This window comes from Mus pahari, chromosome 4 (genome assembly GCF_900095145.1).
Source record: "Mus pahari chromosome 4, PAHARI_EIJ_v1.1, whole genome shotgun sequence".
Lineage (NCBI taxonomy): Eukaryota > Metazoa > Chordata > Mammalia > Rodentia > Muridae > Mus > Mus pahari.
The window spans coordinates 96,466,436-96,482,351 of record NC_034593.1 but is presented as its reverse complement, the minus strand read 5'-3'; the positions used below and the strand labels follow the sequence as shown (position 1 = coordinate 96,482,351).

The 15,916-nt window shown below is 38.1% G+C and overlaps 1 protein-coding gene across 1 annotated transcript; it reads left to right on the top strand.

Annotated features, from left to right (window-relative positions):
* Positions 1-2,373: 2,373 nt before the first annotated feature.
* LOC110321091 (olfactory receptor 11A1-like) lies at positions 2,374-3,384 on the top strand. The gene has a single exon (XM_021197201.1). It carries the CDS (start codon positions 2,391-2,393, stop codon positions 3,339-3,341), a length of 951 nt encoding a protein of 316 aa, XP_021052860.1. The 5' UTR covers positions 2,374-2,390; the 3' UTR covers positions 3,342-3,384.
* The last annotated feature ends 12,532 nt before the right edge of the window (positions 3,385-15,916 follow it).

Sequence of the window (15,916 nt, the reverse complement as noted above, 5' to 3'; positions counted from 1 at the left end):
TTAGTCTTAAAGACAATAGATCACTCTGATTGTTAAAAAGATGATAAAGAAAGAATATAAAAGTAACCCAAAAGCAATTCCAGGAGACACTATAGAATATTTAAAGAGAATAATACTTTTTTTATGGAATTATACTCAAAATTACACTCAAAAAAGAGCTTCCTGACCCTCTCCAATTCTTATAATTGTGTGGAAGTCTGCCCTGTGAAACTGTCTTTATTTTTACCTTTGTCTGATGATGTAGACAAGCCTTTGTAGCTACACTCCAAGACAGTAAGTGTTGTTAGCAGCTGGAGGTCCACAATAGGTCTAAATCTCATCACTGTCTCATTTTGGCTGATGAGCATGGATAGATATGCAAGGTCTCTGTGCTCCCACACAAAGTGTGACTACCTGTGAAGTACTTGCACTTGTGATGAGTTATGGTGATGATTTTGTGAGTCCTAGGTTTTCAGCACTTGGAAGATAAGTTGGGGCAGACATATCATTATTATCAGCAGCAGTATTCAGGAGTCTAGTTGTACAGTCTCACAACCGAACCTTTTTCTAAAATCTCAGATCACAGGTGTGCTTTGCAGCAGGTAGAGAGAAGTCACTTCTTTACAGCTTCCCCATACTACGCTTGATGAGCTCAGAGTCTGAATCATTAGATGTTAGGCACCCCATGAGTGTTAGAACTCACAGAGATTACAGGTTAGTTAGAATACATATCCCATAGGATGGTCTTTAGTTTTCTACAGCAGTGTAAAAATAGGGTCAGCATATTAACAAAAGGCTGTAGCTGTGACACAGGGCAAGAAGGATCAATTTTTAACACCAAATTTCATGGCCACACATGGTTCAGGGCAATGCAAGAGAGACTGATATTTGATATCAGTGGTCCTTCTAAAGCAGAGTATTCTGTAGTAAACTTAAATATTACCCAAAACCCAGCATAGTCAATGGTTTTCCAATATTTTTATTTGTATGATTTTTACATTTTTTTTTTACATTCTTCTTCAAACCTTTATTTCATTTACAATGAAAAAAGCTGAGACTTGGAGAAGCTAGACCAAATTTAAAGTCAGATTCATGAAGCAGAATCCCTGGCTTTACTTAAGGCATTTTGAAGACTCGTGGTAACAACCCCTTTGTTACACCCACATGGTGCTTTATGTACCTATACATAGATTTTCTCATCGTACCTTGCCTTCCTCAACCATTTAGTTTATAGTTTCTCCATAATTGCCATAAGGAGTTTCATACAGGATTCAGATCTTGAAATTTGTACAGTGGGTTCAGTCTTAAGGCCATTGCAGGAGTTGGGAGTGTTTCTCGGCTTACTTAGTACTCTGTTGGTGGTGAATGGCTGTAATCAAAGTGTAACCGAAGAGGAGAGCTTGGATACCTTAACTCACCAACAGTCCCCAAATTACACAGATCATACACACAGTTGTTTATACTCTCTGGTACTAGATAGAACATGAGCAGAATAGTTTATTTTGTACTCTTTCAACTCCTTATGCTGTTATATCCAAATGGGTATGACTTATTGAAGCCTTAGATAAAAATCTTTTAATTTGCCTTTATATTATCTATTTAAAATTGTGAGATAGCTGGGCGTGGTGGCACACGCCTTTAATCCCAGCACTTGGGAGGCAGAGGCAGGCGGATTTCTGAGTTCGAGGCCAGCCTGGTCTACAAAGTGAGTTCCAGGACAGCCAGAGCTATACAGAGAAACCCTGTCTCGAAAAATCAAAAAAAAAAAATGTGAGATAATTTACTTGGCCCTGGTTTTGCCTTCACAACCTGTAAACTTTGAATCAGAGAATCTCAAACTTCCTATTCATATTCTTTAAAATGCCATGAAAACAATTCAGAAATAACCCACACCACACAACTCATGGAGAGGAAAATAAAATTGATATGAAAAGAGATTTCTTTAAATGTCTTAAATAACAATTTCTGTCACTGTTTAAAATGGAAGGGACTGTCTTGCATTCTTGTCTCACTTTGTTCTCTCTGTCATTTCACAAACATCCTCCTAGTATTCTCTGTTGCACTTTCTTTTAGATTTTCCTCCCTGTCTCTAACTCACGAGATTACTAGAATGCACTCAGGAAGAATGTGCAATATGCAGTTCTCTCTCCATCTTTATATTTTTCTAGCTCATATGTTTCTGCTCCTGACAAAGTGATGATACCAAGTAAGGGAAAAGGAAAGAATAAAGCTGCAAGTTCTTATTTTAAATTATTTTCATTCATGTGATTTAAAGAAGCACTCTTCTTCATCCATAGAGCAGAGAGTAGAGAGAGTGTAGAATAAAACCATTCTGTTCATGTTCTTGCATAACGTAGAAACAGCTATATCATGTATGCTTTTATAATTGTGTTCTTCACAGAAACCAAAGTATGATGACCTTATCCTGGGAAAATCAAACAGTGATAGTGGAGTTTGTTCTTCAAGGATTTTCTTCCATCTTACAGCTGAATATTTCCCTCTTTATAATGTTTTGCATCTTCTACATCCTAACCATTTCCAGAAACATCCTTATTGTTCTCCTAGTGCTGTGCAACCATGCTCTTCACACTCCCATGTACTTCTTCCTAGTGAACCTGTCCTTTCTGGAGGTCTGCTACACCTCTAACATTGTCCCCAAGATGTTGCTGATTATTATAGCTGACCAGAAGACTATCTCAGTGGTTGGTTGCTTGGCACAATTCTACTTCTTTGGATCCCTTGCTGCAACAGAGTGCCTCTTGCTTGCTGTGATGTCGTATGATCGCTACCTTGCTATCTGCCAGCCTCTCCGATACCCCATCCTCATGACTGGTTCTCTCTGCTTTAGGTTGGCTATTGGGTCTTGGTTCTGCTGCTTCTTCCTCACAGCCATCACCATGGTCCTGCTGTGTAGACAAAACTTCTGTGGCCCTAATGAAATTGATCACTTCTTTTGTGACTTTGCCCCCTTGATCCATCTCTCCTGCATAGATACTTCACTGACTGAGACCATTGCCTTTGCCACCTCTTCTGCAGTCACTCTGGTCCCATTTTTCCTCATCACAATTTCCTACTCTTGCATCCTCATTGCCATCCTAAGAATCCCATCTGGCACAGGCAGGAAAAAGGCTTTTTCCACCTGTTCTTCCCATCTCACTGTTGTCACAGTATTTTATGGAACACTGATTGCCACCTACCTTGGGCCCTCAGCCAACTCTTCCCAATATTTACGCAAAGGTTTCTCTCTGCTCTATACTATCCTGACGCCTATGTTTAACCCCATTATCTATAGCCTGAGAAACAGGGACATTCATGAAGCTTTGAAGAAATGCTTGAGTAAGAAGTCAGACTTTTTCATATGACATGAAAAAGAAAAGTACTATATGGCAGCTGCCTCTGATGGCTGCTGATTCTTCTGAGTTTTGACAGTTTTGGGGCTAGTATTCTATGTCGTGGTCTAGGTAGGTCAAATCCTGTCCTAGCATCCCCAAAAGTCATAGAGCCTTATAAAAATAAAAGCCCATAATCAAGATGGAGTGATAGGATTTTGACTAATTTCTTTGAATATTGATTGAAGGTCTAATATGCTCAAGGTACTCTGCTACACATAAGAGATGAAAACAGATGAAAAAAATCTATATACCCAGAAGAAGTATTGCTGGATCTGCCGGTACTGTACACAGATTTTTATAGCTGCTTTATTTATAGTTGTCCTAAATTGGATACATCTTAGAAGTCCTTCAGCCTATAAATGTGTATGTCTAGAAAACAGAAAGTTATTTTGTGCTATAAAAAGAAGCTAAACCACTAAAGGATGAAAAGATACAGAGAGCTATCAAAGGAATACTACTAATGATGCTGACAAAAATCACGTTCTCCATGTTCCCAAGTGTATAACATTCTTGAAAAGAGAAAATGATAGAGACAGTAACAGGAGAAGTTGTTGCCAAGCATTAGGGGGAAGAAGCATGGATAAGTAGAGTATAAAACAATTATAGGAGAGTGAACCTACAATGTGAATGTGTCATTACACATTTGTTGACAGTCAGAGAATGTACAGTATCTGCAGTGAACCACAATCGATCATTGGGTGTTTGTGATGTCTCACTGGTTTAACAATTTGAACCCCTGGGTATGGGATTTGGTTATTGAGAAGACTGGGTGTCTAGGAACAGAGGATATGTTTTGTGCTGAACCTAAAATCTCCTAAATTTATTTAAAATGTTATCTGGATATCAGGAGTACAGAGTTTCTGTGTCCTTTCCTGGAATATATTTGACTTATGAAAACATCTTATAATCAGCATAAAGGAAATGTACATTTATACAGTGGAGTATTACTCAACTATTAAAAAATCATGAAATTTTCAGGCAAATAGATGGAATATAAAGGATATCACCCTGAGTGGAATAACCTAGACTCAGAAAAATAAACATCGGATGTATTTGCTTATATTTGGATATTAGTTGTTAAGTAAATGATAACCAAGCTACAATCGGTAGACCCAGAGAGGTTAGGTTAAAAAGGAAGGTTATGGGAGTGGGCACATGGATATCTCTGTGAGTAGGGAATATAATAGATGTCACTTGCAGACAGGGGGTGAGTGGCTGGGAACAGGAGAGTGGGGAACAGGTAAAAGTGAAGATGGGGTGGGGGGAGAAAGCATGGGAAGAGAAGGCTGGAATTGGGGGCATCTGAGTGGTGGTGTAGAAACCTAGTGTAATGGAAACTTCATGGAATATATGAAATCAATCATAATGACGACTTCCAGTAATGAGAGATATAAAGTCTCAACTGTCTTTTTTCCACTGGATGGTTTTAGCTCCNTTTTCAAAAATCAAGTGACCACAGGTGTGTGGATTCATTTCTGGATCTTCAATTCTTTTCCATTGATCTACATGTCTGTCTCTGTACCAGTACCATGCAGTTTTTATCACAATTTCTCTGTAGTACAGCTTAAGGTCAAGTGAGGTAACCCAATCACAAAAGAAGTCACTAGATATGCACTCACTGATAAGCGGATATTAGCCCAGAAACTTAGAATACCCAAGATACATTTTGCAAAACACAAGAAAACCAAGAAGGATGACCATCGTGCGGATACTTCATTCCTCCTTAGAATAAGGAACAAAACACCCATGAAAGGATATAGGTACAGAGACAAAATTTAGAGCTAAGATGAAAGGATGGACTATCCAGAGACTACCCCATCCCGGAATCCATCCCATCATCAGCCATCAAACCCAGATACGAATGGACATGCCAGCAAGATTCTGCTGAAGGGACCCTGATATTGCGGCCTCTTGTGAGGCTATGCCAGTGCCTCCTGACGTGTCTCGTTCAACATTTTTTGAAAGGAACTAATTATAATGAAACTGGTTTTAATAAATGGACTGGAAGGACCTGCCATCATTCCAGGTTGGCCTCTGAGGAGCAGAGTGTGTTAGCAAGGTGTGCAGAGGAGGCTCTGTTCTCTCTGGTGGTAGGTACTCTGGAATGTCCCAGTAGGTTGGCTACTTGTCTTAGTTTCTATTGCTGTGATAAAGCATGAGCAAAAGCAACCTGGGAAGGAGGGATTATTTCAGCTTATGGTTTCACACTGCAGTTCTTTGAAGGAAGTCAGGACTAGAGCTGATGCAGAGGCCATGGAGGACTGCTTTTTACTGTTTGCTCAGCCTAGCTTCTTGTAGTGCCCAGGATTGCCCGCACAGGGTTGGCATTGCCCAAAGTGAGCTAGGCTCTCCCAAATCAGTACTTAAGAAAAATCAGGACAGAGTATAATGGGGCCGTTTTCCTAATTGTCCTCTCCCAAAATGACTTGTTTGTATTAAGCTGACATAAAACTAGCCAGCAAAGTACTATATATCCCTATGTTGGTAAATTTCAAGCACACTTTCAAACACAGAAACCCTTGGAGCCAGTAGTAAGCTGCTTCCCCTGTCCCAATTGTGGGTTGAAGTAATAGTGGGATAGACAGCCAAAGTGAGGCTTCATTCACTGCTGAGCTGTGGTCTTCAAGATAACTGTTCTTTGGGGGATTCACATGTCTGAGGGCTGTTTGGCATCATTATCACTGCAGAAATGAATTCACCATGGCTGGAATCTTACCTGTTTCAGGGTATGGCCTCTCTTGTTCAAGCTTTCTACCTGACTGCTGACCTAGGCAGCTCTCTGGCTTGGTTGGTCTTCAGGTCCCTGTTAAACCCTTCCCTATTGCAGCATATCTATCACATTCTTCATTTTCTGTGAGTTAAATGCTGTCTGGCTCAGCACAACCCTTTGATAGCCTTAGACTTGTGAGTCCAGCTTCTATGGCTCTTTTTGCATTTATGCTACACAGTGGCATAGAAGGGAAGATGGCTGAAACTCAAGATGGCACCATCCCTTGAGTGTTTAAGCTTGGAGAGTTGCTATGTTAGACCTGTGTCAAGAAACGTCCTTCTTTCTGTTCTGAAGGTTATGGTTTTTAGTTGGGATCCCTACTCAGACTCCATGTTGAACATCAATCTGATATCACTGGGGAGGGGAGAGACATGTATATATTTTAAACTATTGCTATAGGCAGCAGCTGACTCATGCCTTCAATGTCTCCACTTGGATAAACTACTTTTAAGAGGCCAAAAAAAAGATAATTAAATCAAGAAACATTGATTTATAAAGAAATAGCAATCACACTATATGTGACAAGACAGTCAAATTGCAAACTTAATATAAAATATAGTCTTTCTATATTAAGATTTCAAAAGATCAAAGTACTACTTATTAACACTAACGTTCCATAATAGCATCGTTATTGAGGCTTCTGTATTTTGTTTTGAGAGAGGGTTTCCTGTATTCCAGGTGACCCCCAGACACACTACATAGCTGCAGTGGTTTAAATAGCTTGACCCATGGGAAATAGCCCTATTAGGGGGTGTGGTCTTTAAGGAAAGTGTGTCCCTATGGTGGTCATCTTTGACGTCCTAAGCTCAAGCTTCACCCAGTGCAGAAAAGAGACTCCTCCTGGCTGCCTTCAGACCAAGATGTAGAAGTCTCAGCTCCGCAAGCATCAAGTCAGCCTGTGAGCTGCCATGCTTCCCCCCATGACAATAATAGACTAAACCTCTGAGAGTGTAAACCAGCCCCAATTAAATGTTTATTATAAGAAAAAAATAAAGTCTCAACTGGCCATCTCTTATCTCCAGGTAACATTTTCAGTGGTAGGACTTGGTTGAGTTGTTGGCTAAAGGAGATCCCGTGAAATCCCCAAACAACCCAGGCCGTGGCTAAAACAAAGGATTTCTCTCCACAAACTGGCAGTGGGGCCCTATTGCCAAGGACCACACCCACACAACTCATTTAATATGGTGAAGTTGAGCTAGTGTCTACATGGAACTCTCATTCCTATGTTCTAGTCACTTCAGTGTGGGAAGGTACTCTGCAGGGTATCAAAAGAGAGATGTAGACACCAAACCAGTCACTAAACCATTGCTAGGGCAATGGTGGCACACAACTTGTGGGAGTAGCCAACCAATGTCTGATTTGACTTAAGGTCCATGACACATGATGGACCTATACCTGACATTGCTTGGATAACCAAGAACCAGAGACTAGATATCTCAGAGACCTAGGGTAAAATCAAATACTAGTAGTCTAAAAATATCAAAAAAGTGACTTCTATTACATTCTGTTCGCATAGATCTGTGCCTTATTCGTTCATCATTAAAGAGGCTTTTTCTTGCAGAAGATGGGAAGAAATGCAGAGACCCATAGACAGACATTATGCAGAAAGTCTAAATTGTGAGGTCTCCATCAAATCCCTCCCCTAAAAGCTTGGAAACTTCCATGGAAGAGGAGGTAAAAAGAGTGTAAGGGTCAGGGGGGATGGAGAACACCAGAAGAACAAGACTTTTTAAATCAAATAAGCAAGGCACATATAAGCTTATAGAGACTGAAGCAGCAAGCACAGGACATACATGGGTCTACACCAGGTGCTTTCTTTATATGTTACAGCTATTAGCTTAATTTTCTTATAGGAATCTTGACTGTGAGAACTTGTGTGTCTCTGACTCTTGTACCTGTCCTTGGAACACTTTTCCTCCCTTTGGTTGCCAAAACTTCTAGAGGTCTAGAGGGAAGGGAAACTATAGTTAGAATATATTATTTAAGAAAAGAATCTAATTTCAACAAAAGAGAAAAATAAAAAAAAATGAATGGGGAAAATTTTGTGGAATGAGGAATAAAGATTTTTGGAGGAAGGACAGGTAAAACCCACATATATATCTGAAAAGCCCCTCTAGGCAGGTCTCAAGATTAGGACTGAAAACCAAAAATTTTTATGACAACCTCTCATTAAAGAGTACAGTATTAAAAACACATACATGAATTTAAGAAACTAAAATCATTTGGAACATACATAACTATTTTATTACACAATATTTTTTCTGTAGTTGAACGATAATGTCTGATCTGAATGTTCCATTGTGTATATTTAGGGTTTCTTGAAAGCATTTACAGGTACCATTGTAAGAAAATTAAAAATTTACAATTGATTATATACATATAATTGTATGATATTTACTCTAATTAATTTCACATAAAACTAATATGATAGGGATTGAAGAACAAAGGCTCCTATATACCAGTTGTCCTGAATCAGGCGGATAACTGTTTCAGGGTTTTCTCTTGCCCAAATTCCACCTAATAAAATTCTGAGAACATAAAAAAAGCCTTATAATCCTTTGTACTTTAGGATTTAGAAGTAGGAAAATGAAGACTTACAGAAATGAAGCCAATTAAAGAACTATGGCAATATCTCCAGTACAGTCTTCTCCGTCACTACAACAGTAAGCCCAATCAGAAGTGAAGACATTGTATTTACGTAATGCCATTCCCTGTTGCCAGACCTTCTGTGAGACTTTCCCTTCCTGTTGGGCCTGCTTTCAGTAGTTACAACATAGGCTGTGCTGGATATGTGTTTGTTCTTAATTTGAAATCAGCTTAGTTCCAAGTTCTTAGTCTGAGTCAGCTTCAGAGAAGAAAAGCTGATGGCAGTGCTGCCTACTCAGATATTATCCATTTCTTGAAAAGTATACATCATTAGTTCCGAGAATAGGAAGATGTGGAAGATCACATCTTCTTAACCAGTTGAGCTAAGAGATTATTTTCACCATTTGTAGAGGTTATTCAGGAACTGAGCTGTGTGTGTAATCGCACATTTATACTTCATGAAAGCACATGTACATTTTACTTTTTTTTTCAGACCAAATTACCTTTTTCTTGAATCTCAACCAAATTTAGAAGAATATTGTTGATATTATAATGTGTTTCAAGAAGAAGTAAAAGTTGACAGATTTCAATTATCTGTAGGTTGCTCAACTATAACAAATTGTCAATAGTGTATTGGAGGAATGGAGTGGTAGATAGAAGTAAGTTTCTGCATCCTGGGCAAGCTTTAAATTCAAGCTTTACTTCCCTCCCCCCTTTAACACCGTGGCCTTGGATACGTTACCAAACTCATGAATCTTAGCATTTCTTCTTTGTGAAGAAAGAAACACTATATTTACCCTTGACCTGTCTAAATGAAGTCATGTGCAGCATAAAGGCTGGCTCACAAGCTATGGCAGTTTAAATGAGAATGGCCCCATAGGTTCATATATTCGAATGCTTGGCTCCCCAGTTGGTGGAATGGTTTAGGAAGGATTAGGAGATATAAACTTGTTGAAGGAGGTGTGTCACTAGGGATGGGCTTTAAAGTCCCACAGCATTCCCTGTTAACCCTTTCTGTCTTATGCTCACAGATCAAGTATAAACCTCAGGTAGTGCTCCAGCACCATGCCTGCCTGATTCCTGCCATTCTTCCTGTCATGATTTTCATGAGCTCTAATGCCCTGAAACCATTAAGTCTCCAAATGAAACACTTTCTTCCATAAGTTGCCTTGGTCATGTTATTTTATTTTTGAAGGAGTAGAAAAGAAACTAAGACACAAATAGAATCTAGAAGATTAAGAGCTCAGTAATTCTTCCAGTTTCCACCTTCCACACAAACCCTAGAAAGAACCTATTATTCTGTAGGTATTGATTTTGGATATTGTGATGCCTATTCCTGGTTGTTAACTTGACTACATCTGGAATGAACTACAGTCCAGAAATGGAGGGCACACCTGTGCTTCAGATCTTGAGGCTGGAAGCCACAGGTTTCTGACCTGGGTCTTGAAGCATAGTGGTCATGAAAAGTTTAGCCCCAGGCAAGCTAGCACACCCATTTAATCCCCAGATACTGAGGCAAGCAGATCTTTGACTTCAAGGTCAGTCTGGGACAAAGCAAGTTCCAGATTCACATGTGGTGGTTCACACTTTTGAACTGGGCCACACCTTCTGCAGAGATCTACATAAGGACATTGGAAGAAGGAATATTCACTCTTCTTTGACTGCTTGCCCTTACTTGCCAGCACAAGTTCTGTTGGAGCCTACTTCTACAGAAGACCATCTTAAACAACTAGCTAAACAACTAATCTAGCAAATACTAGATTCTTGGACTTCCCATTCAGAACTGCCTATTGTTGAGTTAGTTGGACTACAGACTACAGTCATTATAATAAATTCCCTTAATATAGAGAGACATTCCATAAGTTCTGTGATTCTAGAGAATCCTGATTAGTACAAATATTATAAGTGATAATTGTTCAGATTTATTGAGATCCAGTAAAATATATAGTTATTCTAATCTGTATTTTTCCCAGATAAGGAGAAAACCTCTTTGAGGAGATGATAGACTTTATCATATAACTATAGAGCAACAGCTGGAATCCAGAACTTCTGAGTCCAAGTATTTATTCCATATAACACACTACCAACTCTTTTTTCCCAAGAACATATAAATAACTTCTGTTTATACTACAGCTACCTCTGGTACCAAATTTGTTGCAGTGAGGACATAGTATAGTCAGACATTCCCTACCAGCCCACAGTGCTCTTCCAAGCTCACATCCTGGAATCAGTTCTCAAACCTCAAGGTTTTTGTAGTCAGTAAACCACTGTAATCAGAGGAAACTTCCTTAGGATTCCTTCTGTTGAAAACCACACATCTTGACTTCTCATATAGGGAATGGAAAATATTTGTTTATAATTGGCTTCCTATTTCTATCAAGACAGTAAAATAAAACATGAAGTATGGAACTCCTTCCAAGTTTTTGGGATCTATTGAATCAAAATGTCATGTTCCTGGCATCATAACTGGAAATAAATCCTGTTGCAAAGAGCTAAAAATTATAACTACTTAGATCATTGGTTCTCAACCTATAAGTTGTAACCCTTTGGGCAATCCAATATCTAAAAACTTATATTATCATTTATAACAGTATAAAATTACAGTTATGAAGTACCAACAAAAATAATTTTATGGTTGGGGATCACTGTCCTAAAGGGTCTTAGCATTAGGAAGGTTAAGAACCACTGACACCTATACCAATGAATTTCAAGCCGTAGAGTTGGGGAAACATGTGAAAGCCAATAAAAAACAGGAAGGAGGATAAATAGTCTGTTGACTCCTACCTCCTCCATGTTCTCTGAGATGTTCTGCTTTTTCATTATCTCATTTATTATTGTTCCATTCAAAATTTCATTTGAATAAACACTAGACTCCCATAAAGGCATACATGTATGTTTATTTTTGCTAGAACTATCCTTTCCTTATAGCCTACCTTCTTTTTTACTTTTTTTGAAGGGCCTTTTTCTAATATTCATTCATTCATTCATTCATTCATTCACTCATTCATTCACTCATTTATTCATTTTATATGAGTACACTGTAGCTGTTTTCAGACATGACAGAAGAGGGCATTGGATTCCATTACAGATGACTGTGAGCCACTATGTGGTTGCTGGGAATTGAACTCAGCCTCTGGAAGAGCAGTTAGTGCTCTTAATTGCTGAGCCATCTCTCCAGCTCATCCTTATTATATATATAAAATCCCAGGGAACATACTTGGCCTAATTTAAACCCAGTAATATTGAAGACAAATGGTTGGATCTGGATAAGAAGAGAAAAACACAATTTGGAGAGAGTTACTGTTCAGATTACAAGCTTCTGTAGATCAACTAAATCATAACCACTCCTGATGCAATTTAAAAGTAATTGCTTTCAATTAATACATACTAACTATATGTATTTACTGGCACAATGTCATAATTTGACTAGCGTAAAATGAATATGATCAAATAAGATAATTAGTATGCTTATTTCCTATCTCTTTAAATATTTATCATGTCACTTTATTGGAAGCCGATAAACTCCTGTACTGTGGCTCTTTATACATTATCTGTGTTGTTGCAAATTAATGTCATCCCATCTTTGTACAGAATTTTATAACTTTTTCCTTGCTTAAAGGTGTATTTTAGTACCCTCTATACAATCTTATATTCTCTCTGTGGTGATTTGAATAAGAACTGTCCCCTACCATGTTGGGTATCTGAATAGTGCATTCTTTTTAGTGGCAGTGTTTAGGGAGGTTTAGGCTCTGCAGCCTTGTTGGAAGAACGATGTCACTAGGGGCAGGATTTGATACTAAAATTCTCCAACTACTTCTAGTTTGCTCTCTCTGCCTTCTGTTTTGTGCTTGTGTTTGAAAACTTAAGCTCTCAGCTTCCTGTTTCTGCCACCATGCCTGCCACTTGCTGCTGTGCTTCCCAGACATGATGCACATTATCCCCCTGGACCCAAAAGTCAAGATAAATTTTCTTCCTTAAGTTTCTTATGGAAATGGTGCTTTATCACAGAAATAGCAAAAGAACTATTACATCCTTCCATTCTTTGTAGACTGTAATTATCACTGCCAGTCCTCCTTATCAGCAATTAAGCTTCTCTGTGTGAGGAATAATATGCAGTGATTATCTTTCTATACCTGCTTTATTTTATTTAGTATATGGGCTACTAATTATATCCATGTTGATTTACTTTTTAACTTTTAACTTTAATTTTTTTTAGATAAAGACTTTGACAACTACTTTTATTTCAGGACTGGGTATTCAGAGATGGTGGAAGTGAAGGGAAATGTAGGAAATGCACTATGGTGAGTGAAGTCTGTCTTCTTATTGAGGCCAAAAGCCCTCAGGTAAATGTCTGTCTTGGGGCACACATACTAAAGGTATAGGTGTGTGGTGAAGAGTGCCTACTGTTTTCCCAGAGGTTGGTTCCTAGTACCCATGTCTAGCAGCTTATGACTCTGAACTACAGCTCCAGGACACACGCACATAAATAAAAATAAAAATAAATCGATCTTAAAAAATAGTGTCTGAGTACAGGTTTTTGTAGTAAGATCTGATGATTTTTTGAATTTCCTCAGTTTCTATTGTTATATCTCCCTTTCATTTCTGATTATGTTAATTTGGATACTGTCCCTGTGCCCTCTGGTTAGTCTGGCTAAGGGTTTATCTCTCTTGTTGATTTTCTCAAAGAACCAGCTCCTGGTTTTGTTGATTCTTTGTATAGTTCTTGGTTCTACTTGGTTGATTTCAGCCCTGAGTTTATTTCTTGACTTCTACACCTCTTGGGTATATTTGCTTCTTTTTATTCTAGAACTTTCAGGTGTGCTGTGAAGTTGCTAGTGTATGCTCTCTCCAGTTTCTTTTTGGAGACACTCAGAGCTATGAGTTTTCCTCCTACCACTGCTTTCATTGTGTCCCATACATTTGGGTATATTGTGACTTCATTTTCATTAATTTCAAAAAAGTCTTTATTTTCTTTATTTATTTCTTCCTTGACCATGCTATCATTGAGTAGATTGTTGTTCAACCTCTCCGTGTATGTGGGCTTTCTATTATTAATGTTTTAATTGAAGATCAGCCTTAGTCCATGATGATCTTATATGATGCATGGGATTATTTCAATCTTCTTGTATCTGTTGAGGCCTGTTTTGTGATGATTCTATGGTCAGTTTTGGAGAAGGTATCATGAGGTGCTGAAAAGAAGGTATATTTTTTTGATTTAGAATGAAATGTTCTATAGATATCTGTTAAATTCATTTGGTCCATAACTTCTCTTAGTTTCACTGTGTCTCTGTTTAGTTTCTGTTTCCATGATCTGTGCATTGCTGAGAGCAGGGTGTTGAAGTCTCCCACTGTTATTGTGTGATGTGCAATGTGTACTTTGAGCTTTAGTAGTTTCTTTTATGAATGTGGGTGCCCTTGCATTTGGAGCATAGATGTTCAGAATTGAGAGTTCTTCTTGGTAGATTTTTCCTTTAATGAGTATAAAGTGTCCTTCCTTATCTTTTATGATAAGTTTTAGTTGAAAATCCATTTTATTTGATATTAGAATGTCTACTCCAGCTTGTTCCTTGGGGCCATTTGCTTGGAAAATTGTTTTCCAACCTTTTATTCTGAGGTAGTGTTTGTCTTTGTCACTGAGGTGTGATTCCTGTATGCAGCAAAATGCTGGATCCTGTTTACATATCCATTCTGTTAGTCTATGTCTTTTTATTGGGGTATTTAGTCCATTGATGTTAAGAGATATTAAGGAATAGTGATTGTTGCTTCCAAGACTGTGTCTAGTCCCTCCTGCAAGCCTCTGTGTCAGTACTCCTGGGAGACCAGTTCTCTCTGGAAGGAGTATGGGTATGGAGAGTTGTGGCATAGGATCAGCTCTGGGTTGCAGACAGAAACCAGAAGGATCCTGATTTGGGCTGTTCCTTGGTTCCTGTGTCCTGAGGGCTCTGAGCAGGTCCCTCTTGGGCCAGGAATTTTAGCAGAAGTGGTGGTCTTACCTGTGCTCACAGGTATGTCAACATTCCTGGGAGACTAACTCTCTCCTGGAGGTATTTGGGTATGGAGAGTTGTGGTACAGGATCAGTTCTAGACACAGACAAAAACAAGGCCCATGTTGCTTTAAATATCAGGGTTTAATAACTTTTATGACTGACTGCTATTTTATTTGAAGAATACCATGTTGTTGTTGTTTTTAAATAAATTCATCTGCTCACAAGCACTTCACTGGATTGGAGGAAAGACAACTTCTTCAATAAGTGATGTTGGGAGAATTGGTTATTTATAAGCAAAAAAGCAAAACCAGGTATTTCTCACTCTATTAAGACACAACTCAATTAGATCAAAGACGCAAGAAAGTTGTGAAACCACTAGAAGAAAATCCTGGAGAAAGATTTCAAGACATTAGCATAGGCAGTGATTATTTTAGATTATTTATTTTAGTAGCCTAAAAGCACAGTCTACAAAAGCAAAAACGGAAAAAAAAGAATTATATCAAAATAAGAACTTTTGAAGAACAAAGGAAACACTTAAGAGACTAGCTTTACATAATCCAGTTTTACTTTGTCAAATACAGAATAAAAATAAAAGAAAACACTAAAAACAAAGCTGGACATAGTGGCACATCTGTATATCTCCAGAGTTCAGAAGGCACAGGTAATATAATTGCCACAAGTTTAAAGCCAATCCAAGGTAAACAGAAAGCTCTGTGCTACCTAGGACCACACAGCCAGAGCTTATCTCAGAAAACAAAACAAAACAAAATAAACAAAACCAAAAATCAAGTTAAAAATTGAACAAAACAAAGCAAAAACGTAAAATATTTGAAAAATGGGCACTCTGAAAAGCTATTTGGAAACTGAAGACATACAAATGGAAAAATATATAAAACAATGTTCAAAGTCACAAATCAAGGAAACAGAAGTTAGTTAGTACCATGGTTTGGTCTCATTTTACTGTAGCCAAATTGATTAAATTTAGAAAAGCCATTTTTTAAAAGAGGATGCAGACAAAGGGGAACTCATCAGCTGTTGCTGAAGAATGTAAATGAACACAGCCACTATGTAAAATATATAATGTGGAAGTTCCTTAAAGAACTGAAAACAGAAGTACCATATATTTGACCTAACCATCTCATTTCTGGGGATATATATATATATATATATATATATATATATATATATATATATATAAAACC

What these genes read in the sequence shown, in the direction of transcription:
- LOC110321091 (XM_021197201.1), top strand. Translation starts at nt 2,391, where the DNA reads ATGATGACCTTATCCTGGGAAAATCAAACAGTGATAGTGGAGTTTGTT.